Below are 25583 nucleotides of genomic sequence, written 5' to 3' on the forward strand. Positions count from 1 at the left end.
AAGATCCAGGTGCAAATCCAGCCCCCAGACGTGGTAGCTGTGTGACGCTTTGCCCTGTTTGAGGCAGTTTCCTTGACTGTCAAATGAGGATAACAATAGTCTCTCCCCCCCTCCCCTCCAAGACCTCACTTGTCAAGCACTTCACTTGGGGCTTACCATGGTAGGCAGCTGGCCCAGTCACTGCCTGGCAAGGGGTGTTCTCAAAATGGGTCGGTTGAGCCGGCCGTCCTCTTGGGGGGCATCAGGCACACCTAGGCTGCCCCTGGCAGGACCATCTGTCGGTCCAGTGCAGAAGCCCGAATGGCAGAGGAGGCCAGGCTTGAAGGGCCTTGCAGGGTCCCCGCGAGTGGTCTTTGCCCTCCTTTCTGGAGGAAAACTCAGCAGCACCTCTTTTCAAAGCCTCCTTCAGGACCCCACAATGGACAAAAGCCAGAAAACCTCCCGAGGCTGTACTCCAAGTACAAATTTTATTTCCATTACAGGGAACTTTAAAAATAAAATTAAAAAACCCCAACGAGGAACTCTGAAACTTTATTCAGAGCCAACTGCAGAACTGTGGGAGGGAGGAGAACCACCCTGCTGGAGGGACGGTCTGCCCCCCACAGCGCCCAGGGAGACGCCCTAACAGGGAAACAATGCCAAGATTCCTAAACTGCTGCCCCCCAACTCCCCCAGACCCCTACTTACTCTTTTAAGGCCCAGGAAACCTGCTGCCATGCAGGCCGCTTAAAGCCACCCTCCAGGCCTTTCTCTAAGCAAACATCAGTGGGGCTGCTGTTGCCACTTTGGGCCAAAATCTGCCAACTGCCCTCCCTGGGATTCCCCAACCCAAGGGAAGACTCTTGCCCAGGACGTGGCGTTCAAGCTGGCCAGTTACTGAAGCCCCCAAAACACGCCGAGCTCCCTTCGGGCGTCAGGAGGACAGCACAGAAGGCGGGAGAGGACGGCCTGGAGCCTCAGCAGCACCGCCAGGGAGACAAGGCTTGGGGGGAGGGGGGGAAGGTCTCCTCGAAGCACCAGCCGCCGCCCCCAAATGATCCTCCCCGCCCTGCCCACGTCACAATGTAAAAAGTTAGAAAATGATCGATCGCTGCCTAGAAAAATTAAAATCCATGGGAGGGTCTCTGCTGGAACAAGGCGAGAGCCAGGATCTTGCACCAGGGCAGGCGCTGCTGTGCATAGAAATGGGTCAAACCAAGCTGATGCCTCCCGCTGAGGCTATTCCTCCTCTTCCTCGGCATCCCCGGCCGCGGGTTTAGGAGATTTTGTCTGCAAAGCACACAGAGGACGATCCACCTTTAGCCCCAGAGCAGCCTCTCTCCCCCACGGCCTTCCGCCCCCCTCCCCCACCACGGGGAGGAGCCTCCCGACGGCCCACCGACCAGGCATGGGGGAGTCTCGTCCCGGACGGTCCCTCACCTTTGAGGTCCTGTTCCGGAAGTTGGCAGCAGTGGAGGTCATGCGCGGGTTCCTTCCCCCTTCGTTCCTCACGCTGAAAAGCCAAGAGAAAGAATCGGAAACAGCTCCCAGGGCAGCCTGGGAGGAGGGAGTCAGTGAACGGGTCAGCCCTGGCAGGGCCAATGCCCGTTCCAGCTTGGAGGCCATTTGCAGGCCTGTGGAAGGGCCCCTTTCCCAGGGGATCGTCTCTGCCCGGAGCCCTCCAGACCCCCAGCCCCTTCCTCGTCCTTACCTCAGCCCGTGCCTCACCGGCGGCACCCGGGGGAAGCTGGGCACGTAACTCTCAGGGTAGAAGCTTCGAGTAGGCCGAACGACAGAGATGGGCCCTGCGGCTGGGCTGTGGCCGCTGCGGCTCTGCCCTCTTATCAAATCCAGGCTCTCCAAGTTGTTGGCCTTCAGTGCCCGGGGAGGGCTTGGCAGTACCGCGGGCCGAGAGTCCGTCGCGGCTTTCGGCAGTCTGTTTCGGGCAAGCCCTAGGCTGCTCACGGGCCTGCTGGGGGGCAGGGGGTAGGCGGGCTTGCTGGCCGCTTCCTGCCGTATGTCGTCCATGTAGCACGAGGATAAATCTCCTAAAGGGGAGAGCAGACGTGCCAGCAGTCAGCGAGGGAGAGTCGGCTCTCCCGAAGGGGCAGGAATACCAAAGGAAATTTAGGTGATATGAAAACAAAAAGTAAAATAGAGATTTTAAATGTATCCCAAGCTCACCAAATGCCTGTTAAAAGAGCAACGTCTCAAAGGGCAGCTGGGTAGCTCAAGAGATAAAGCACTGGCCTAGGGCTGGTAGGTCCTGGGTTCAAATCTGGCCTCAGACACTTCCCAGCTGGGTGACCCTGGGCAAGTCACTTGACCCCCATTGCCCAGCCCTTAGCACTCTTCTACCTTGGAACCAATACACAGTAGTGATGCTAAGACAGAAGGGTGGGTTACAAACAAATTTAATTGATATTCGGAGTCCCCCAGGAAGCAGGGCCCTCGAGTGTGCACACACAGGGGAGGCCGTCACGCCCATATCAGCCCAACAGAAGACAAAAGGTGCCGGGACGGAGCAGAAAAGAAGCCGGGAGAAACCAAGCTGAGCTTGAAAGCTCTGGCTGCTACCTTGGTGCCTGACCCTCCGCCGGGGCAGCTCCGGTGACGTCTCTGGCTGTGAACTGCCTTGTTTAGGAAGGGACTCATAGGCAGGAAGCAGCCACTGTACTGGCACTCCGGTGCCTGGGCGCAGGTCACACTGGTCCTAGGAAGAGAAAGCCCAAGTCCTTCCTGCTCAGGAACAGCCTCCCTCTGGATGAGAAGCCGGACAAGGGAATGGGCCCAAGTCTGCGTAAGGAGCCACAGAAAATAATCTCCCCCTGCAGGGCAACCCCACTACCAGAAGGAGGCTGCTGTTCCCCGGGAGGGGCCCAACTTCAACTTTCTCTCCTGAAGTCTAGCTGAATATCCCCATCTGCCACCAGGTGGCAGCAACAAGCTGAACCACGTCTGGTTCTGGTTCTGGTTCTGTACCAGAAGCGGATGCCTCCACTGGGAAGAAAAACTTCCTTCTTGAGGAGCCTCACTTTCCCCCTCCCATAGGCTGGGCCAATTCACTAAAGCAGTTGGATATACACCTTTATTATACATTCTCAGAACAAATGGGCTGAACAGGAAGTTTAGACCTCAGAGGGCCACTAAGGCCCTCTTTTACAGTGGTTCAAAGAGGCCAAAGAATCTGCCCAGAGTGAGTGAGAGCCAGGAGCAGCACAAATGCTAATGTCCCGGGACACTGGGCAGGTCTCCCCTACCACCACTCGGGCCTAACCCAAACCAACAGCTCTTTGGAAGAGCTCCACAGCGCCTCCGGTGCCCAGAAGAATCTCCAAGCTTATGGGCCCGCAGGCCGCCCACCCAAATGCCTGTCACCGGAGCTAGCCTGTCTGACGTGGGCCTGGATTCCTAGGCGGGAGCCAAACAAGGGTCCAGCGGCTGTCCACTAAGACACCCTTTCCCATTAGAGCCTCAAGTGCAATCTTCGCCTGAGGGGCCTCGTGCCTTCCGAGCATACCTGATGGTGGAAAAGGACGTCCTCTTCTAACTGAACACCACAGAATTCACAGGGGATGATGATGCTGCTCTCCCCGGAGGGCGCGGCAGACAGATCCAATGGGGATCGGAACCTGCTGCTGATGGCCCGAGAGGCTGGCAGGTCCAGGAATCTTTGAAACTGATCCTCGTGGTTCTCCCGGTCCCCTCGATCCTGGGACAGGCTTGGAGGAGAGCTTCTCTTACCGAATGAAGCCAGGGCACTGGCAGGGTTACAGCCCGTCTGCCATTTAGAAGATGGTAAGTCACCCCAGGAAATGCAATCAGGGACATCTGCCAATGCCAGGCTAGATTCCCCCCAAACCTCTGCCCATGCTAAGGTTTCTTCTTTGGATGGCGGCAGATGGATGGGCTACAGAAGGTTACAAGAGGGAGGGAGGGAGGGAGGGGGCCCTGATATCTGCTCACCAACTACCCCACTCCCTCCTAGGACTGGAATACCAGCCTTCGCCTGTCTCCTCACTCCCTCCTCCACCCAGCCACCAATCCAGCTCCTGACCAGCTCCCCATCACCCCCTAACTGCCAGCTCTGAGGGCCGTTTTTTCCAGTTCTCACCCCTCTTGACCTCGCTGTAGCATCTGACCTGCTGCCTGCTTTCCCCTCCAGGACGCTCTGAGCGCTCCTTCCTGGGTTTCCATGATTCTATGCTCTCCTACCTGTCTGACTGGCACATCACCGGACGGCAGCCCCTGCGAGTGCTCCCCAAGACTGTCCTGGACCCTCTTCTCTTTTCTCTCTAGACTCTCAATAGGTAACCTCAGAGCTTCCACAGGTTCTCACTATTGTCCTCGAGTCTGACTTCACCAACCACCTACTGAACGCTTCAAACTCAATGACCCAGAAACCTCTCAAATTAAAAATGTCCAAAATAGAATTCATCTTTCTTCCAAATTCACTACACTTCAAGCTTCCCTGGTTGTGTCAGAGACACCAAGTTTCTCTGCCTCCCAGAATCCTCTTCCCAAGAATCATCTCAAGTCCTACTTTCTACAAGAAGCCCCTCGTCCTCCTCCACCCTCCCACTCCCCCAATCACGTTGGACTGAAACTATACATAGTCACACGGCATCGTCTTAAGGGCATTTTTTCCATGTTTCATGTTTGTCTTTGTACCTCCAGCACCTGGTATATGGCAGGTACCTAATGCTTGCTGACTGTTATCTACTGAAGGCAACCCAATCTCCTCCATTCGTGGGTTCTCACCCCATCAGTAACTCAACCTTCTCACAGCCCTTTCTCTGGCAACTCAAATGTCTTCAGAACCTTAGCTCTTCCCAGCCCAACCTTCACTTGGGTTTCAGTTCCACACAGCCTCCATCTTATCTAAACTTTGTACCCCACCAAGCACTCGGAGCACACATCGTGCGCTTGTAAACAGCAGGTACTCAATAAGTGTCTACAAGGAGCCAGGGACATTGAGTGCCAAGCCACAGAGGAAACCTCTTCTCCGCAGGCCCTGCCCATATCAGGACCCTCACTGTGCACACAGCAGAAGCATACAGCATCAAGAGGGCAAACACTAGGCCTGCCCAGGCTCAGGAAGGTTTCCAAGGAGGCAGCTGCCCACATACCTGATGCAGAATCAGGTCTTCCTCCGGATAGAGTTCCTCACAGAACTCACAAGGCAGCATGGTCTCATTATCTGCAAAAAGGTAACAGGACTAGAGTTAAGAGGGAAATGCCTCTACCAGAGCCCTGATTGGCCTGAGCACCTGAAGGCTGGACCATCCAAGGGTCCAGGCAGGCTCCTCGCATCCCACTTGATGCTCACGAGCCTAAATCGATGTCTTCGAAAGATGGGCCAATGACCCATCATCACCCCTTTAGTCCCACCTTTTTCATGCCCAGACAGTATCTTCCCACGCTGTTAGCCATTTCTAGCTGGCCGGGTCCCTCGAGGAGCTTACCACTCTCCCTTCAGCCATTAGGTCCGAGGGAGTGTGGGGCACAATCAGTTCCAAGTGCCTCAAGTGGCTTGCTAAAGTCTCCAAAAACTCAGGTTCTAAGTAGTCACCTCAGTCTGAGGCTGTCTTTTCAGAACACTAAGGATGAATCAGTAGGTCAGCAGATTCTCTCATTTCCCAAAGATATATAAAAGAAGGTGGTCAAGAACACCCACAAGAAAGCGAGTTACTTTGTCTGAATAACGCCTTCAGAAACAGCAAAACAAACCCCAAACCCAAAGGATGGTGGACACCTCATCCACACACAAGATAATTTCTGGGTTCTCAACTTCATTCTGAATCTAGCCAGGTGGCACACTGTGACCATCACCTACTCTCCATCCAATTCCTAAAAAATCTCCTCAGAGAGATGGGGGAGATCCAAAAGGTCCCAGCTTCCCTCCAAGCACTGACCACTGATCTATCTTGTGCTCTGCCTACACAGTAGGAAATGCTATCACAAAATGCCTCAGCGGCTGCTATTCTTTTACTGGGTTCCCTGAAGCAGGTTCCCCTGCTCACATGGTGGTTTGGTTTGGTTTTTTTAACTTACTCTTCAACTCGTTTGGCCCTTCAGTGGCTAGGAAAGGCTCAGCATAGGGCAGGTTGGCATCCTGGGCCTGGCCCAAACTCCCAGTGGGACCGAGGTCTTCAGCACACACAGCTCTCCAGAAGTCCTCAAGGTGGGTGGTGGCACCGCTGGGGACACTGCTCTCACTCTGCAGACTCAGAGCCAGCATGTAGTCTAAATGGGCGTCTTCTTCACCAGACACTGTAGGGGACCGCTTGCTTTTATTCCCTTTTTGCCTCTCCTGTTCCTCCCCTTAATTAAAACCAGCACACAAAGAACCTATAAGAGTAGGCAGGCAGGCAGGCAGGCAGGTGCTCCCTGCCTGTGGGCCAGCTATTTCATTTTTCCTATCAAATGAGAACTGTTGCCAAGTCTGCCAGGAGCATGTCCTTCATCACACAAGGAAGCCAGGATCGCTCCTCTCTCTCATAACACCACTGCCTCTCCACCCACACCTCCCCTTTCAGGAAAACCCAAAGTCCTTAGGTCTTTCCCTCTCTCCTGCTATAGCACAGCACCCCTGGACCTCCTGGGATTCCAGCAGCTATTTCTGGGCCCTTTTCCATCATATCCTTCTCTGCTCCCACCAATGCCCAGGATGGCTCACCTCGATTCTGGTCTAGCTGCATAGCCGATCCAGCTCCTCGGTTTGGATTTCTTGCCATCTGATCTACTATTAGATGGCTATAAAAGGGATTTTCCAGGGACCTCGAGAGCCTCCGCAGAGGTCTTGTGGGGTTTTCAGGCCCCAGTAGGTTCTGCACGGTCTGTGCTATGAACCATGCTCCATCTTCCTCCTCTTCCTCTTCCTCCTCTTCCTCACTCTCGTAACCATGGGAAGGCCTTGATCTTGACTCTCTCTTTTCCTCCCCTTCCCTCCCACACACTTCAGGGTGAGCCTGGAGGTCTTTCACCATGACATTTCTGCCACACTTGCCACATAGCTCAGTGCGGGCTCCACAGTAATCTTCATGGTCCTTCAGTTTGAGGAATGCGAGTTCCAACTCACAGTGCTGGCAGACAGCAAGCCTCAAGGGGCATTCCAGGGCCTGTAAAACAGAACAGCTGCAGGCTTGCTTCAGTGACCCAGGCCACATCCTTGGGAAAGGGGAGCAGGGCTGACAACAGACATTCAAAGCCAAGTTCTCTGCTTCCACCTCCACCTGCCCCAGGATTAGCTAACTTCCAGCCCAGTTAACAGGGCTCCTTTAGAGGTCCAGGTCCACCCCTGCCACCTTTCTCCTTCTGATCCTTGCCAGGGAGCTCCCTCCTTGGGGGTCTCACTCCAATGCCCTTAATGCAAGGACCTAGTCACCCGCCAGACTATGCCACAGATTTCTACCAACTGTTGCTGCTTTGGGCTTGAGTTGGGAGATTTTGGTGACTAGAAAAACATTTCACAATTGTGCACTGTCCCACCCACATTAAGAGGCTCCTCCAAACCGTAATATACATAGCTGAATTTCATGCCTAAATGGAAGTGGTCATTAAAAATCAATAAATGTGCATGAAGGATTTTATGATGAGTACAAAGCCATTTCCCACCACTGAAGCTTTTAATGCAATACTATTTCTAAGGCTTATGTAATTTACTGCTATCAAGCTAAGAAAGATCCAGGGAATGCAACTTTACCCAAAAAGAACAAGCCCCAGTTTAAACTCACAAACTTTCCTTACCTTTAGAACAGAAATAATAAAGCCACTAAGGGAGTTTGAACAGCAAATGTGGGAAAGTCCCTAATCTTTTCTTCAATTAGAAATCTGATTGCCTAAACTTTGTATCCTGGTTTATAGCCTGTTAAGTGTTTTCTTTTAATGCATAAAAAAATCTATCTCCTCTATATTTGGGGTCCAGAAGCAAAGCTATGGAACCTGGTTCCAATTTGTTATATAACTGGCACACACTGCTTAATATAGTATATGTTTGAATTTTGTTTCCTTAGGCATTTCTTCTTTCATCCACTATATTATGTGGCTTAATTGCTTGCTAACAACAGAAAGTTCTCTAAGTCACTATTAAATCCCCAAGAAAAGACAAGCAGCAGAAGTCTCTGAAGCAGTCTCTGCATTATCTAAGGGACAGCCCCTACTAGCTCCTCCCTACTCTGATCCAAGTGGATTAGTTAACTAACTGACTTCACCTACAATTCTGAATCTATTCAGATTAAAGGGGTGCTGGGGTTTCCTAGCAAATGCTTTTTGAGAGTCTGTTCATGTAGAAGCAGCAAGTGAGAATTAGGCAGGTCAGAATGAAGTGATGATATTAGCTGGGCCTTGTGTCCAAGTCTGTGACATTTTCCTCCACAAGCCTAGACTCAGTTCCACCAACAGCTGGACTCAGAGCCCCAGCCTGGCCTTCTGGTCTTAGCAGGGCCAGATGAACTAAGGAAGAACCAAAGAAGAGGCCCAGCAGGAAGGACTGGCAAACTGAGGCTCAGCTAATAGGTTTCCTACTTTACAAATGCAAGTAAGATCCAAACTAACACATTCCTCCCTCCTGGGGGCAAGTGTACCAACCTCGTGATTTGTTAACTGCCGTCTTTCCATCTTCATGTTACACTTACAGGTCACCTGGGGGAGAGTGAAGAATGATTAAGTCTGTTTTCAGAAGATAAGCTCACTACGCTGTGGAGCTGAGTCTGGGAGACGGGAAGATTAAGCTACCTGGCTATGCTCTGACTCCATGTGGGTCTTCATCTCAGATTTGGGAACTGGCTCCTTACAGATGTGGCACATCCCAATGTTTCGTCGACAGTGAATTTCATGGATGGTAAAGTTAGGCGTGGGGATTTCTCTTTTGCTACAGAAACAAACAAAACAGGAGCAAATGTATTTACTGATGGCTATAACCCATTCCCCCATGCTGTGTGTCACCAACTACAAGATGAACCACTACTTGGGGGTATACAAACAAGCTCAAGCTGATGCTGTAGCTCAACCGTTTTATTCCCTGTGTTTCTCCCTATTTTCCCGATCTCTCCACTGCTTTAGAAAATGAAATCCTCTAAGTTTTGAGTTAACTGTGTAATACTCTGAGTCTTCAAACAGTCTTCCACATAATAAATAATCCACACTTATCCCAGGACTTAGAAGTGCATAATTTAAGGGAACATACAAGATACAGATTCAGGTTTTAATCCTTTGACATGAAGTGTCAAAGAGTTAAAAAAAAAAAGAGTTCAAAAATCTAAATTCAATAAAGTGTAGATGAGCCCCCTCCCCTGTCCAGCAACAACAGCAGCTCTGAAAGGCCTTAGCTGCTTTGGCCACCTTTCTCAGCAACATGTTACCTTGTGTGGATATTGTGTGTATAGTTATAGTGTTACTGTGTATTCACTGGACTTCCCCATAGAATAAGAACAGAGCCAGCTTTATTTCTTTGTAAAAACCTTACCTTCCAAGGGGGCAGCTGGGTGGCTCAGTGGATTGAGAGTCAGACCCAGAGATGAGAGGTCCTGGGTTCAAATCTGCCCTCAGACACTTCCTAGCTGTGTGACCCTGGGCAAGTCACTTAACTCCCCATTGCCTAGCTGGTACGACTCTTCTGCCTTAGAACCAATACATAGAATTGATTCTAAGATGCAATTACCAGTAAGTTGTTTTCCTTTTTTTTTTTAAACTCTTATCTTCTATCTTAAAATCACTACTGGGTATTGGTTCTAAGGCAGAAGAGCAGCAAGGGCTAGACAATGGGGGTGAAGTGACTTGCACAGGGTCACAGAGCTAGGAAGTGTCTGAGGCCAGATTTTGAATCTAGGACCTCCCATCTCTGGGCCTGGCTCTCAATCCACTGAGCCACCAAGCTGCCCCCTCCAGTTTGATTTCTTACTCTCTCCCCAAGGCCCAGCACAGTGCTACTAAGCACTCAATACGTGCTTCCTGACTCATGACAAGTTCTGAGAAGTAGAAGAGCAATGTCAGCTCCAGGAAGGGGGAGGGAAGAGGGAAGGGAGAACATGAATCATGTAACCATGGAAAAATATAAAATAAATAAAATAATGTGAGACATACTGGAAAAAAAGTAGAAAAACAAGCTCTCTATTGGTGACCAGGAAGAAAACTGTTTCCAGCCACTAAAAAAGAAAAATCCAGGTTCAAATAAAAAATTTCACCTCCTTAAAATTGGAAGACAGTATGGGAGAGATTAGGTTTGGATCAACACCTCACACCCTACACCAAGATAAACTCAGAATGGGTGAATGACCTGAATATACAGAAACTATAAGCAAATTAGGCAAATACAGAATAGTACACTTGTCAGATCTTTGGGAAAGGAAAGACTTTAAAATCAAGCAAGAGCTAAGAAAAAAAATCACAAAATGTATAATCAATAATTTTGATTACATCAAATTAAAAAAGTTTTTGTACAAATAAAACTAATGCATCCAAAATTATGAGCAACATAAATGGGCAAGGGACATAAATAGGCAGTTTTCAGTTAAAGAAATCAAAACTATTAATAAGCACATGAAAAAGTGTCCTAAATCTCTTATAATCAGAGAGATGCAAATCAAAACAACTCTGAGGTATCACCTCACACCTAGCAGATTGGCTAACATGACAGCAAAGGAAAGTAATGAATGCTGGAGGGGGATGTGGCAAAGTCAGGACATTAATTCATTGCTGGTGGAGTTGTGAATTGATCCTTTCTGGAAGGCAATTTGGAACTATGCCCAAAGGGCACTAAAAGACTGTCTGCCCTTTGATCAGAGCCATAGCATGCTGGGTTTGTACCCCAAAGAGATAATAAGGAAAAAGACTTGTACAAGAATATTCATAGCTGCGCTCTTTGTGGTGGCCAAAATTGGAAAATGAGGGGATGCCCTTCAATTGGGGAATGGCTGAGCAAATTGTGGTATATGTTGGTGATGGAATACTATTGTGCTCAAAGGAATAATAAAGTGGAAGAATTCCATGGGAACTGGAACAACCTCTAGGAATTGGTGCAGAGTGAGAGGAGCAGAACCAGGAGAAATATGTGTACAGAGACTGATACACTGTGGTACAATCAAATGTAATGGACTTCTCCATTAGTGGTAATGCAGCGATCCTGAACAACCTGGAGGGATATATGAGAAAGAACACTATCCACATTCAGAGGAAAAACTGTGGAAGTAGAAACACTGAAGAAAAACAACTTCTTGAATACAGGGGCTGAGGGGATATAGTTGGGGATGTAGACTCTAAGTGATCATCCTAGTGCAAACACCAACAACATGGAAATAGGTTCTGATCAAGGACAAAAGTTATAATACCCAATGAAATTTTGGGAAGGGTTGGTGGAGGGGAGGGAGGGGAATAATGTGATTATTGTAACCAAGGAATAATGTTCTAAATTGACTAAACTAATTCAAATGGGAAAAAAATAAAAAATAAACATTTCACCTCCTATCCAGCAAAATGGTAGATGGCAAAAGATAGAGAAATGATAGGGCTATCAGAAGACAAGGACACAAATTCAATGCTGGGGAGCTTGGAACTGGGCAGTCATTCTGAGAAGCAATTTTCAATTATGCTAAGAAAATATTGAACCAGTCCAAACCCTCAAAACCAGAGATCCAAGGGCATAGGTAGGCATATACCTAGCCCAAGGAAACCAAGAAGAGTAGCCCTATATAAATGCTAACTGCTATTATTATTAGTGATATCTAGAGTAGCACTTTTAATGCTAGGAACAACAAAGAACTAGCAACTTGCCCATCAGCTGAGGCCCTGCCAATCAAAAGCAAAGGAATATGGCTCCACTGTAAGAAAAAACAAATGAGACAGAAACCAGAGAAATCTTCGGAGCACAGCAAGGCTTGTTGCAGAAAACCCCATCACTGATCCAAGCCTCTGTTAGGGGCAGATGATTTGGGATTTCTCTTTGTATCCCCAGGGCCCACACACAGAAGGCACTTCTCATAAATGCTTGGAGGTAGACTTGCCAAACACTCTCAGGCAGTTCAAAGTTCAGAGCTCAATGTCCAAGTCTCTTGAGGTTTTGCTTTTAATCATTTTTCATTGTCACAAGGGAAGTTTAAATTCAGAAATAATTGTTATATAAAAGCAAAGGCTCCAATAAAACTTTTTTAAAAAGTAAAGAAAAACATAGATTACTTCATGGGTCAAAGGAAAGAGCAAACCCAGTGAGCTTTTCCTACCATAAGTACCCAGCCTAGAATCAGGAAGACCTAAATACAAATTCAAGCACTTTCTGGCTGTGAAAGGGACCCTGAACAAGCCACTTAACCTGTTTACTCCTCTGCAAAATGGGGACAAGATGGGGATAGCACCTGCCTCCTAGAGCTCTTGTGAGGATCCAATGAAAAAATAACTGTAAAGTGCTTAGCACAGTGCACATAGGGGGCGCTATTGGAATGATCCTTACTATGCAGCCTAACAAGATGTACCAGTCCACTTTAGTTAAGCCTGTCTCTCTCAATACTGCCAACAAGCACATTGAGGCCATTTCTGCCTTCTCATCTTTGCTTTTATTTTCCTCACACAGAATGCCATCTCCTTTCTTTTTCACTCATCTAAAACCTTTCCCAATATCTGGCTGGGGTCCCCTTTTCCAATCTTCTCCCTGGACTTCAAAATTGCAAAGGGCCTTTACAGCTCAGCTAATCCAATTAATCCTGTAACAGCCAGTTCATCTGATCCCAACGCCTGTTTCCACAGACTCTCCTAAAATTACTTTAAAAATATGCCCCTCAAAAGCTTAACTAAACAGCTGGGTGACAAAGCTCAGAGCAGTTCTTTCCCAAAGAACCCTGCCTTCACAAACTTAAAATCAAATCTAAAAACAGGTGCTCCTCCCCCCAAGCTCCATGAGAGTTGAGTCGGATAAAGTAACTCAACTACTCAAACAAAATTACCCATAATACATCTGGAACATTCTGGAATATAGGCAGCCCCCCCTTTCCTATTTAAAACTTAAAAAAAAAAAAAACTGCCCATGAGCTTTTCTGAGCCAAGGAAAAACTTTCAATTAACCACAAATTTCACATTTGTCTGTGCAATTATTCTACATAGATTCTGAGGGTGTGGACTGATTCTGACTCAATTTGGTATAGTCCTAAAAGGTAGAAAGCTAGACTTCTGTGACTGATACCGGCTACTAATAAGTCACTTAACACTGTGGGGTCAATTACCTCATCAACTAAAGGGAGAAGGAGGGAACATTAGACTAGATGTTCTAGAGCAGGGGGGTTCATGACTATTTATTTGAATAAACACATAGTACCATATTTCAATATCTCTGGTTTCTTATGTGTTTTATTTTATGCATTTAAACATCATTCTGAGGAGCCCCTAGACTTCCTTAGACTGCCCAAGGCTATCAAGACACAAAAAAAGATAAAGAAGTTCTGTTCTGAAAGGCTTCTTCCGGTTCTAAACCCTAAAATTTCCAGGCTAAATCCCCCATTTTCAATCCTCTCTAGGTCTTGCCTCACCCTCCAGTCAAGAGTTAATTACACATCAATAATATCAAGTTGGTTACCACAGAAATCAGGACTAGTTGGGTTGGCAGAATACCCCCAAGTCATATAACAAAGAACTAATTCAATTTAATTAGTATTTAGTGAGCTCCTGCTGCTGGACTTGAGATAAAAAGATAAATTAGACCAAAAGTTCTCAAACTTGAACCACAACAATTAGCCAATGTCAGCCCTTCCGGAGTCTATTCTAGAGAGGTAAGAAGTGAACAAAAACAATTGTGGTAAAATATAGTAATGAAATAAAGGTAATTTGTATAGTGACTTATTATATTTACAAACACAACAGAAATTCATTCCTCTGATGCTTACCAAAGTGGAGAGGCCAGGTTCGGAATCAGGAGGCAGTGGTCACCTGCCTCCACCCCTGACACTAGTGAGCTAGAGAATTTCTGAGCTGGCAAGTAATTCAGAGGCCTGAACCTGAACAAGTTTTCTCTACAACATTCTCAATGAGAGGTGATCCAGCCTCACCTCTTGAAGCAACTCAGGGCACTTATAGTTTTCATTACAGGACAGTTTAAAGCTTAAATTTCTCTCTTGTCCACCCATTTCTTCTAGTTCTGACCTCTGGGGTCAAGCAGAACAAGTCTAATATCTATCGTATAAGACAGCCCTGCAAAATATTTGGGAGAGTTGGCATTTCCCTTCTCTCTCCTAACTCCATGTTTTTGTCCATTCCCCACTCTCCCCTCCAAGCTAAACATCCAACCATTCCTTCAATATCATAGAGGGGCAGCTAGGTAGAGCCAGGTTCAGAGAGAGAAGAGGTCCTGGGTTCAAATCTGACCTCAGACACTTCCTAGTTGTGTGACCCTGGGCAAGCCACTTGACCCCCATTGCCCAGCCCGCCCTTAGCACACTTCTGCCTTGGAACCAATACACAGTACTAATTCTAAGATGGAAGGTGAGGGTTTTAAATAAATAAACAAAGGAATAAAAGCAAATTATATCACAGCAGATGCTCAGTCCTGGACCATTTTGGATTCTTTTTTGCTATACCCTCCAGCTTATCAATGTCCTTCATAAATGAATGTTCCCAGAACTCAACTCAACACTCCAGATTTGTTCTGGACCACAAGTACAACAGGTCTTATCACACCTCCTGACTCCTGGACACTACATGATTTTTTGAAGTCAGTCAAAGATGGCAATAGCCATTGTGGCTGCCATATCTCACCACTGACTCCTACTGAGCTTACTCTCCACCAAAAGGAATGTCTTCTCTAAGCCCTGGTCTGATTTGATTGGCATCAATCAAAGGAGGGCAATAATACATGCTTCATCTCAAAAGATGTATGGATCAAATTGGGCCCTAGACAGAAAACACTTTGTAAATAAGCCTTAAAGCAATATAAGTCAGCTATTGGAATTCATTCTAGCATAGAAAAGACTCACAAGGAAATGAACAAATCTTTGATGATGGTAACAGCCTCATAACAATATTTCTTAGCCCTGTTACCCTGGGCAAATTACTTAACTCCCATTGCCTAATCCTTACTGTTCTTCTGACTTAGAAACTATACTTAGCATTGATTCTAAGACAGAAGGTATGGGTTTAAAAAACTATTATAAAGGAATCTCTCATCAACTCCCAGAGACTCAAATTGTCACCACAGTAAGGTGATTCACAAAACTATGCATCCAGTCTTAATTGCTCTTCTAAGCACCATCAACTCCTGACTGGATATTTTCCTGGATATTCTCGAACTCATTTCCCAAAAGCAAGTCCCCTGGCAAAAAAATGTATTGTAATTTGAGAATAACTGACTATGGTAAAGACCACAAAAGACTACCAATTATCTGTTTAACTTAAGTCCCTTTCTCTCCAGGGTTTGGCTTTCAAAAAAGGCTACAGAAATTTTAGTTAAAAGTTGAGAGAGAAGCAATTTTTTAAATTACTTTTTTTAGCCTTTCAAAATTTTTACATATTTTTTATTATCTCTCCCTTTTCACTTAATCCCTCCAATGAATAACAAAAATAAAATAAAATAAATAAAACCTTTGTCCAAAATACACATAGCCCCACAAAACGAATTCCCATATTGGTCACACCCACATCCATGCCCCCAAATATGTATTTTTCTGCATTATAAGCTCATCAGTTCTCTGGCAGGAAATTAAGTAATGTCTCACTCTTCTGGAATCATGGCTTACCACTGCACTTATCAAAATTCTCAAGCCTTTCAAAGATAGGTTTCTCCACATTTCTATGAATCACTGTATTTTAACTATTTTGGTGCCACTAACTTCACACTGCCTCACTTTATAAAAGGTCTTCCCGATCCCAGTTTGTGGAGTGAGGTGTCACAATGGATAGTCAGGAAAACCTGAGTTCAAAATCTGGCCTCAGACACTTACTAGCTGAGTGACCTTGAGCAAGTCACGTGACCCTGTTGGTCTCAGTTTCCTCATCTATAAAATGAACAGGAGAAGGAAGTGGCAAACCACCTCAGTACCTTTGCCAAGAAAACGCCAAATGGGGTCATGAAGAAGAGTTAGACACAACTGAAAACAACTAAACAAAAAATAACCCTTAGAGCAGGGATCCCCAAACTTTTACACAGGGGGCCAGTTCACTGTCCCTCAGGCTGCTGAAGGGCTAGACTATTAAAAAAAACCTAAAAACTAAAAACAAATCTGTATAGCACTGTCTGGGATAGTGGAGGCTGCAGCGCTGGCTGTGATGGGCCTGGCAACCTTGCACAGGCCCAGCACTGCCACCACTGTACTGGGCAGCAGTATACACAGTGCAGAATCCCCTCCCCCAGATCGCCACTTACCATGCTGCCATCTTCCATTGTGCAGTCACATAATACTTTGCAGGGGGCCTAGTTCTCTTTCAGTTACTCTCAGAACAAGGCCCCATGCAAAGGATTATGTCACCAGAAGTAGTACTGTATGTGAGCGATGCGCTCTTTGCTGTGCTCCAGGAGCACAGGATGTGGAGCTCCTCTCACTGACCACCAATGAAAGAGGTGCCCCTTCAGGAAGTGCAGTGGGGGTCGGATTAATAGCTTCAGGGGGCTGCATGTGGCCTGAGGCTGTAGTTTGGAGACCCCTGCCTTAAGAGAGTTGAATTTTGAGAAGCTATTTGTTTATCTCCCTCTTAATGTGTAAACAATTCATCCCCCATATGTATCATATGCATTACCATAAAACCTTTGATATTGGTCAAAATATAGAATAGTAAATCATTAGAAGATGGATAAGGAAGAATCAGAAACAATCAAAGTCCAACTGGCATTTGATTAACATGGGAATATCAATTATCTAGGAAATAACCTCTTAATAAGAACTGCTGGGAAATTTTTAAAAATTGTTTGACAAAAAAACAGGTTACAGGGGCAGCTAGGTGGCTCAGTGGAGAAAAAGCCAGGCCTCAAGGAGTCCTGGGCTTAAATATACCTTCAGACACTTCCTAATTTTGTGACCCTGGGCAAGTCTCTTAACTCCAATATCCCAGCCCTTACTACTCTTCTGCCTTGGAACCTATACTTAGTATTGATTCTGGAACAGAGGGTAAAGGTCAAAAAAAAAATAGCTTCCAATATCATACAATGTGACCACATTAAGTTCACAGCAGACACATAACCTATTTGATATTCAGGAAATAAATTAGAAATCCTAAATTTAAAAAAAGATACACGATCTGAATGCTAATCATCACACTGCAAAAAATAAATAAATAGATAGATAGATAGATAGATAGATAGATAGATAAAGGAGTCAGCTTAGAAACCTTTTAAAGCTAAGATATAAGAATTTGCCACCAAATAATCGAACGTAATGGACTTCTCCATTAGTGGCGGTGTAATGTCCCTGAACAATCTGCAGGGATCTAGGAGAAAAAACACTATCCATAAGCAAAGGATAAACTATGGGAGTGGAAACACCGAGGAAAAGCAACTGCCTGACTACAGCGGTTGAGGGCACATGACAGAGGAGAGACTCTAAAGGAACACTCTAATGCAAATATTAACAACATGGCAATGGGTTCGAAGCAAGAACACATGTGATACCCAGGGGAATCACGCGTCGGCTACGGGGGGTGGGGGGAGGAAAAGAAAATGATCTTTCTCTTTAATGAATAATGCATGGCAATGATCAAATAAAATACTATAAAATTAAAAAAATAAAAATAAAAAAATAAAAAGAATTTGCAACCAAATAAAGTACAGAAGCAATCAAAAAGCAAAATAGATCATTTTGACTACATGCAATTGAACTGTTTTTGCATTAATAAAATCAATCCAACTAAGAGAAGAAATTCTGTAGATTAATAAAAAAAAATTCTTGCCATCAAATAATGACATGATATCCCAAGATATTGGGGGAAAGAGAGGTCACACATAAGTCCAAAAGCCATTCCACAAAGGATAAATGGCAAAATATATTTTGCAAGAATTGCCAACTACAATCATATGAAAACTCCTAGTCACTAATAGTAGTAGTAGTAGTAGTAGTAGTAGTAGTAGTAGTAGTAGTAGTAGTAGTCTCTCAGTAACTGAGGATGACTTTGTGTGCTTTCATAAGCCAAAATAACTAAGGTTTTACTTCCCACCCACCAAACTGGCAAAGATGATAAAAATTATTATAGTCAGTGCTGAAAGAGCTGTTAACTGATCCAACCATACTAGAAAGCAATGTGAAATCATGCTAAGAAAACGACTAAAATGTCCAAACTTGTTTGACTCAGAAATCCTTGTTAGATTCCCACCCTCATTCTGCTTTGTTATAAAAGATGGCTCTTTGGGGGGTAAGGGAATGGGGTGGACCAGACAAAGGAGGGAAAGAGAGAACATGATTTGGAAATGAAAGTGATAAAAAAATTTTAAAAACCAACAATTTTTTTAAAATTTCAAATGAGACATTCAGTGCCCTTTTAGTGGATTTTTCCAACTTAAATAAAGTCTCTCTGAGACTTAATAATTAAAATTGGGGGGTGGGGTGGGGAGGGGCTGGGTAGCTCAGTGGATTGAGAGCCAGGCCTAGAGACTGGATTCAAATCTGGCCTCAGACACTTCCCAGCTGTGTGACCCTGGACAAGTCACTTCATCCCCATTGCCTAGCCCTTACCACTCTTCTGCCTTGGAACCAATACATAGTATTGATTCCAAGATGGAAGGTAAGGGTTTAAAAAAAAATTAAAATTGGGCTCACTTAAGAAGCTAGATTTAGAACCATTTTGATGATATAATCACAAAGTTGTCAGTAAGTTCTGCTCAAAACCCAACCATCCATAAGGTATTTTTTAAGTCTTAGGTGAGGGGAGTGGAAAATGAAGACATTAGGAACAAAACATACAACACCTACTTGAACTAAGTAAAAGAATTTTTTTCAATCCTTACTATATGTCTTAGTATCAATTCTAAGCCAAGAGTAGCAAGGGCTGGGCAACTGGAGTTAAGTAACTTGCCCAAGATCACACAGCTAGAAGACTCTGAAGGTCACATTTGTACTCAGGTCCTCCTGACTCCAGACCTGGTACTCTATCAAATGTGCTACCTAGTTGTCCCCTTAAGTTTAAAAAAAAAAATTTAGATTTGGAGGACTGCATTTATTTTTTCCCTGGGTTATACATGCATTATCATGCAAAACATATTTCTGTATTGTTCATTTTTATAAATGAATAATCATATAAAACCAGAACCCCAAAACATATACCCAATAAGAGAAAACTTGTATGTTTTCATCGGCATTTTGAATCACAACAGTTCTTTCTGTGGAGGGGGATAGCATTCTGTCATGTGTCCCTCAGAACTGTCCTGGATCACTGTATTGCTGATGGTCACTAAGTCTATTACAGTTGATCATTCCACAATATTGCCCTAAGAAAAAATTCTTAAAGGCAAAACTATGGAGAGAATATCCCCTTTAAAAAAAGTGCCACTAGAAATTAATAAAATTAGTAAGGCTTGATAAATCTATGTGTATATAATATAATTATATTACAATTATATGCAATATTATAATTCTAATGTTATTATAATATAATAAATTATATTAATTATATATAATATGTATCTCCATGCTTTCTCTATCTCTACAGCCAGAGCCAAGCAGTGCTGCTGCTAAGAGATAAATGAGAGAGAACAGATGGTCCCAGAGGAAGAACTGATGAATGATGAAATCTCACCTTAGACAGAAGTCAGTATTTCGACAAACAGGAGACAATACAAGGATGGCAATAAACATCCAACTACCCAACCCACTCCCACCCACAAAACCAAAGTCTAAGACCAAAAGCAGAATTCAAAAAGTTCTGCAGAGGGGGCAAGCCAGGTGGCTTAGTGAATAGAGCGCCAGGCCTGAAGATGGGAGGTCTGGATTTCAATCTGGCCTTAGACACTTCCTAACTATGTGACCTTGGGCAAGTCTCAACTCCAATAGCCCAGCCCTTACCACTCTTCTGCCTTGGAAGGTAAGGGTTTAAAAAAAAGAAAGCCCTGCAAAGGAAGAGCTTTCATCTCAGCCCATAGCCATCTCTGGTTTTAGAAAAAGCCAAGGTTTAGGAGAAGGCAAACTTGGTAAATAGGAATAATGAAGAACTAGAAATGGAAAGATTTAGTGGCCTGGACTCAACACGTTCATTGGCTAGAGGGAGAATGCACTGGAGGTGCTTAGTCACACTCCTTGCTGCCTAAACCTTTTCTTTAAATAAATAGCTCTGCCCTGTTTTCATTGGCTCTGCTGTAAGGTAGCAACAGCTTAGCCTGTGACTCTCTGCACAGCTATTTATACACTGTGAAGGATCTGAAGGCTGCTTCCTGGGATGATAGTGGTTTTCTTGTTTGGGAAAACAGTCCTGGAAAGGACTGAATTCATGATATCATAAGGATGATTCTAACACCAGAAGCAACATTAATGTTTTCTGATAAAAGAGTCAACGAGCAATTATTAACTGTCTATTATTTGTGAGGCACTGTGCTATACATACACTGGAGTCAGGCTAAGTGCCCCAAAAGCCCACAATCCATTGGGTGAGGTATATTCTTAGGTCTAAGACAAAAAAGCAAAAACAGTGATTGGAGGGAAGGCACCAACATCTTGGGAATCAGAAACAGCCTTGTGCTGGAGGTGATGCATGGGGTTCCAAGAGTCAGGAAGAGTAACAGGCCTGGGAAATGGACCAGAAAAAGGCAGAGGGAGAAGCAATGCTATGAATGGAAGTGATCAAGGCCAGTTCAACTAGAGTAGCAGATGTATAGGGAGAATAATGGTCAGTGAACCCTGAAAGATGGTTGGATTCAGAATGTAAGAGGCTTCACGGGCCACACAGAGGGGTCTGCAGTTTAACCCCAAAGCCACAGGAGGGAGGCAAGAGACAGCCTGAAGCTCCTTAAGCAAAAATGTGACCTGGTCCATTCTCCTCTTGAGGATAATCACTTCACAGCATCTGTACTAAGATGAATGTAGAAAGAAGGGAACAGCTGAAGGCAGGAAGACCAAGGGAAAAAACCACTAAGCAAAAAGGCCTAAGCAAGAAGTGATGAAATGTCAATGATCTCTTTCAATGAGGGTTCAAACCACACTATCTCATGCCACAGATGACAGGAGGGGAAAGGAGTGGAGGGGGAAGGGAGGGAAAACCTGACTTAATCCCTTTTCTCAATTCAATTCAAAAGTATCTATTGAGGGCAGCTGGGTGGTTCAGTGGACTGAGAACCAGGTCTGGGGACAGGTGGTCTCAGGTTCAAATCTAGCCTTAGAGACTTCCTAGTTGTGTGACCCTCAGCAGGTCACTAAACCCCCATAGCCTAGCTCTTCTCACTCTTCTGTCTCGGAGCCAATACACAATACTGATTTTAACATGGAAGGTAAGGGTTTAAAAAAAGAAAGGAAAAAAAAAACCTGTTTCACACCATACTTGCAATCATGTGGCAGGCACTGAGTTAGGAGCTAGAGATACAAAGACCACCCATCCCTCCCCAACCATCAAACCAAAGTCACTGGCCTCAAGGTTACTTACTCTCCCAAGTCTCTTAACAAAACACCCAAAATAGTTTCGGAAAGGAGAATGCAAAACAAAGTCCTCCCAGAGGTAGGAGGCCCAGGAACTAAGCTTCAAGGAAAAGATCTCCAGACCATTTGGAGGCATGAATATCACCTGGTGACAGCAGAGAGAAAGGAGAGGGAACCTCCTAGGTATTTAAAGATCCTGTGAGCTCTGCTGGTTTGACTGAAACACTGAGCATGTGAGAATGTAAAAGGGATTGAAAACTCCAGAGGGAGGGAAAAATGGTCAGAAGAGGGGCCTGTGATGGTCAGGCTGAGGATGTGGATTTTATCAAGAAGGAACTGGGAGTCATTGAGGATTTCCAAGCAGATTTTGAAGCCATGGTCTGTTATGTTCAGTTTGGCAACTGTGAGAAGAATAGACTCAAAGGGAAGAAAAGTCTGAATTCCATTCAAAGAGAGGATGGGTTACCTGTAGCTTTTTCTCCTTTATTAAGATCCTGATGAGGATAGAGACAGATAGGCTTGGGAGGAGGGGATAGGTGGTATAGACACACTACCAACCCATGTAACTAATGCAGACACTCTGGCTTTGTTTTTCATTAGGACACCGAGTCCCATAAGAGGTAGTGATAGGGGGAAGGAGAGGAAGCTACAAATGTGGGAACTCCCTCCACTAATATAGAAAACTGCAAGGCCTCTAATTCATAGTTTCAAGAAGCTCATCTGCTTTCCTGAGACATTAAGGGACTGGATCAGAGAGAGACAAGATTAGAAACCAGTTCTTCCTGATTCCAAGGCCACCTCTCTATAAAATGGGAAAGTTGGCCAATAAGGGCATTTCTTTTGCTTGAATGCCTATTTGCAACAGATTTTGTTTTTCTTGCTTTCTCAGTTGGTGGAGCATATGGGGGAATGCAAAGCTGAAGATAAAACTGGATTTTCCAAATAAAAATACCAATGATGCAGTTGGACTAAATGACCACTGAGGTGCACTCCAGCCCTAGCTCTGGAAGCTATACTCACAGCAATTGCCCAGAGACAGAAGCACACACTGTTAGAATGGAAGAAGCCTTAGTTAGAGCATACAGCCCCAGAAGATCCCAGGCTGCACCCCTGACCACCACCACCAAGAGATGAGAGTTTTGAAGGGCACATGGCAAAGAGAAAGAGCACCAATCTCCTACCCTACCTCCAAGCACAGCCCCCCAACCTGGCCATTAATTAAATACTAAAATGATTAAGAAAGCAGTTTGTCCAAATCTGGCCGTTTCTAGACTTCACCTAAAATTCCAAAAGCCCAACAGTATCATTGCCTCTCTTGTTCAATTCTGGGGTAGCTAGCACAATGGCTAGAGAACAAGGCCTAGACACAGCAGGTCCTGGATTCAAATCTGACCTCAACCCTTCTCAGCTGTTACCCTTGAATTGATACTAAGACAGAAAGTAAGGGGTTTTGATTTTTTTTTTTAATCCTTAACTACTGGCTTAGAATGAATACTAAGTACTGGTTCCAAGGCAGATTATTTGGTAAGGATTAGGCAATAGGGGTTAAGTGACTTGTCCAGAATCACACAGATAGGAAGTATCTGAGGCCATATTTAAATGCAGGTCCTCTAGACTCCAAGACTGACTCTCTATCCACTGAGCCACCTAGCTGTCTGGAAGGTAAGGGTTAAAAAAAAGTGAATTTCAACAACTAGATTCAACAAGATGATCTTGAGCAGCTGATTGAGGAGCACTAGATAGAGGAGGAGGTCCTGGAGATCAAAACACCAAAAGGAATCAGTCCCTGCCCACAAAGAACATTCTTTATCTTCAAGGCTGAGTGGAAAGAAGGATCAGGGGAGGGAGAACTGGATACACCACCAGGATCAAAAGGTAAATACAAAGACAGTTTAACTAGAAATATCATAATGAGGAGTTTTCACACATTCAATTTCTTACCAGTTGTCACACAGTTGAGTTTCCTGTTCAATCACTTCTGCCATCTTTAACTTGCCAAAGACTAGAGAGAGAAAAAAAATAGGTGGTACTTTCAGTTTCAATTGTAAAAAGATGATCAAGGAAAGAGAAACTGATTCTGTAAAGTATTGCACCAGAAAACAACTGTGGTCACCAAGCAAAATCACTGTTCTAAAAGCATGTCATGGAATCCTTAGAACATTTAATCTCTTCTTTACAAAATTTACAATACTCTTCCATAAAGGAAACATTTACACTACAAAAAATTGGCAATTTTACTGAGGGTTAAAAGAGTGTCCTCGAATGCCAAATCAGGTGTTCTTTTCACTTTGGGGTATTCATAATACTGCATCTTTAACTACAAATACCCAATTATCAAGCAATCAAGGTAGCACAAGACCTGTAGTCATGAGAACCCTGGTTCAAATCCAGACTCAGACATTTCCTAGCTATGATCCTGGGAAATCAAATTTTATCTCTTCTTAGAAATTATATATAATGTATATATTTTTATTCTCCCAATATATTTAAAAACTGACAAATGTCATATATTTTCTTTGGTTACAGTTAGCCAGATGTCATTTCGTTAAGACACAGATCTCATATTGAGTAGAACTGAACATGCTTGAATATTCAAGCCCTGATACACTGGAAAATGGAAAATGGGGGGGGGGGTAGTAGACATTTAAAGAGTGATAGAAGTTAAGTGGTATGAAACTTTATTTTATATTAACAATTGTTATATATACCATAGAGGAATATTACAAATACATTCATATATAATGCATAAGACCTCTCAGTATTTATTATACTAATATATTGATATATATTATATTCTGCTTAGTAGCAGAAAATAAGGTTTTTTTTTTAAAACACATTCAATTATCCTGCTCAAGAAAAGGCTCATTTTGGAAGGCACTGCTAGTCCAACTGTCACTTCCCAAAACTCTTCAGTTCCTCCATTATCAGAGTTTAAGCCATCTCCCTAGGTCACCTGGCCTAGGAACACTCTAGGGCAGAAATTACATCTCATAGGACTAAATATGTGTCTAAATGAATTGAGCTTTACTTAGGATCACCGACTTTAGAATTGGAAAGGACTTTATCCAATCTCATTTGACAGATTATATATAATCTTGGATTTTTTAAAAAAACCTTTACCTTCTGTCTTAGAATCAATACTGTATATTGGTTCCGGAGTAGAAGAACGGTGAGGGCTAAGGCAATGACTTGCCCTGGATCACACAGCTAATAAATATCTGAAGCCACATTTGAACCCAGAACCTCCCAACTCCAAACCTGGCACTCACTCCACTGAGCCACCTTGCTGCCCCCTTCTTCCCCCCCTCCCAAAGAGCAATGATCTCATCAGTCCTCTCTCCACCCCTCAGGTAACAACCTTTTTCTACACTGAGGTGAGAGTTCCTCTAACTGGAAAAACGCCAGGATAGTTTCCCCTCGCGAAATAACAGACCAGATAATAAAAGAGGCCGGAGCAAGACCGGAGTGCTGCCTCTTAAATAAAGAGCCATTCAAAACTCTCTACCCATCCAGGTCCCTAGAGACCCGAGGCCCGCCTCAAACCCACCTGCTCCTCCAGCCCCTCCCCTCCTCTCCCCTAGGGCCCGACCCGCAGTGCTGGCCGAGGCTGGGGGCCTCAGAGGTTGAGCCCACCCCCAGGGAGCACTGGGTCTGACTGGCACCCTGCCCCGCCCCGCCCGCGCCAGGACCAGCCAGAGACCGGCAGCGCGGCCTGAGACCCAGCACTGGTGGAACCTTGGCTCTGGGGTCTTGAGGCCCCTTAAGGCCGGGACCCCAGAGGTCGCTCCCACACACACCCTTCCCCCTCCAGGCCTCGTAACCTCCGAGCGCGCGGGCAGCCCCCAGCCTCAGAGCAGCATTAGGAAACTCCCTTCCTACTCCCTTCGAGGCTCAACCGCCAGGGTCACGGCCGCTCCGGCCCACCTGGAAAGAATGAAGAAAAAGAGCCGTCACCAGCAGCAGCGGGGGCAGCGGCAGTCACAGCAACAACTGAACCACTCAGCCCCCACACTCGACAACCGCCCCAGAACTGCCGCTGCTTCCGGCCACTACAGGCAGCAGCACCTCGATTGGTTCTTCCGCGGA

The 25583-nt window shown here is 45.0% G+C and overlaps 1 protein-coding gene across 3 annotated transcripts; it reads right to left on the reverse strand.

Moving 5' to 3' along the window:
* Nucleotides 1–448: 448 nt before the first annotated feature.
* TRAFD1 (TRAF-type zinc finger domain containing 1) lies at nucleotides 449–25583 on the reverse strand. Of its 3 annotated transcripts, none has more exons than XM_007490030.3 (12): nucleotides 25422–25583; nucleotides 23439–23499; nucleotides 8716–8851; nucleotides 8569–8622; nucleotides 6659–7100; nucleotides 6034–6303; nucleotides 5109–5179; nucleotides 3500–3760; nucleotides 2557–2692; nucleotides 1691–2027; nucleotides 1420–1492; nucleotides 449–1269 (listed from the first exon to the last, which is right to left on the reverse strand). In XM_007490030.3, the coding sequence occupies exons 2-12, from the start codon at nucleotides 23480–23482 to the stop codon at nucleotides 1219–1221; spliced, it is 1875 nt and encodes a 624-aa protein (XP_007490092.2). In that variant the 5' UTR covers nucleotides 23483–23499; nucleotides 25422–25583; the 3' UTR covers nucleotides 449–1218. The 3 variants fall into 3 exon arrangements, with proteins under 3 accessions (XP_007490092.2, XP_056677708.1, XP_056677707.1); XM_056821730.1 differs by having other exon boundaries at nucleotides 6034–6252; nucleotides 25422–25579; XM_056821729.1 differs by lacking the exon at nucleotides 25422–25583 and adding an exon at nucleotides 24618–24638.

Source organism: Monodelphis domestica, chromosome 3 (assembly GCF_027887165.1).
Source record: "Monodelphis domestica isolate mMonDom1 chromosome 3, mMonDom1.pri, whole genome shotgun sequence".
Lineage (NCBI taxonomy): Eukaryota > Metazoa > Chordata > Mammalia > Didelphimorphia > Didelphidae > Monodelphis > Monodelphis domestica.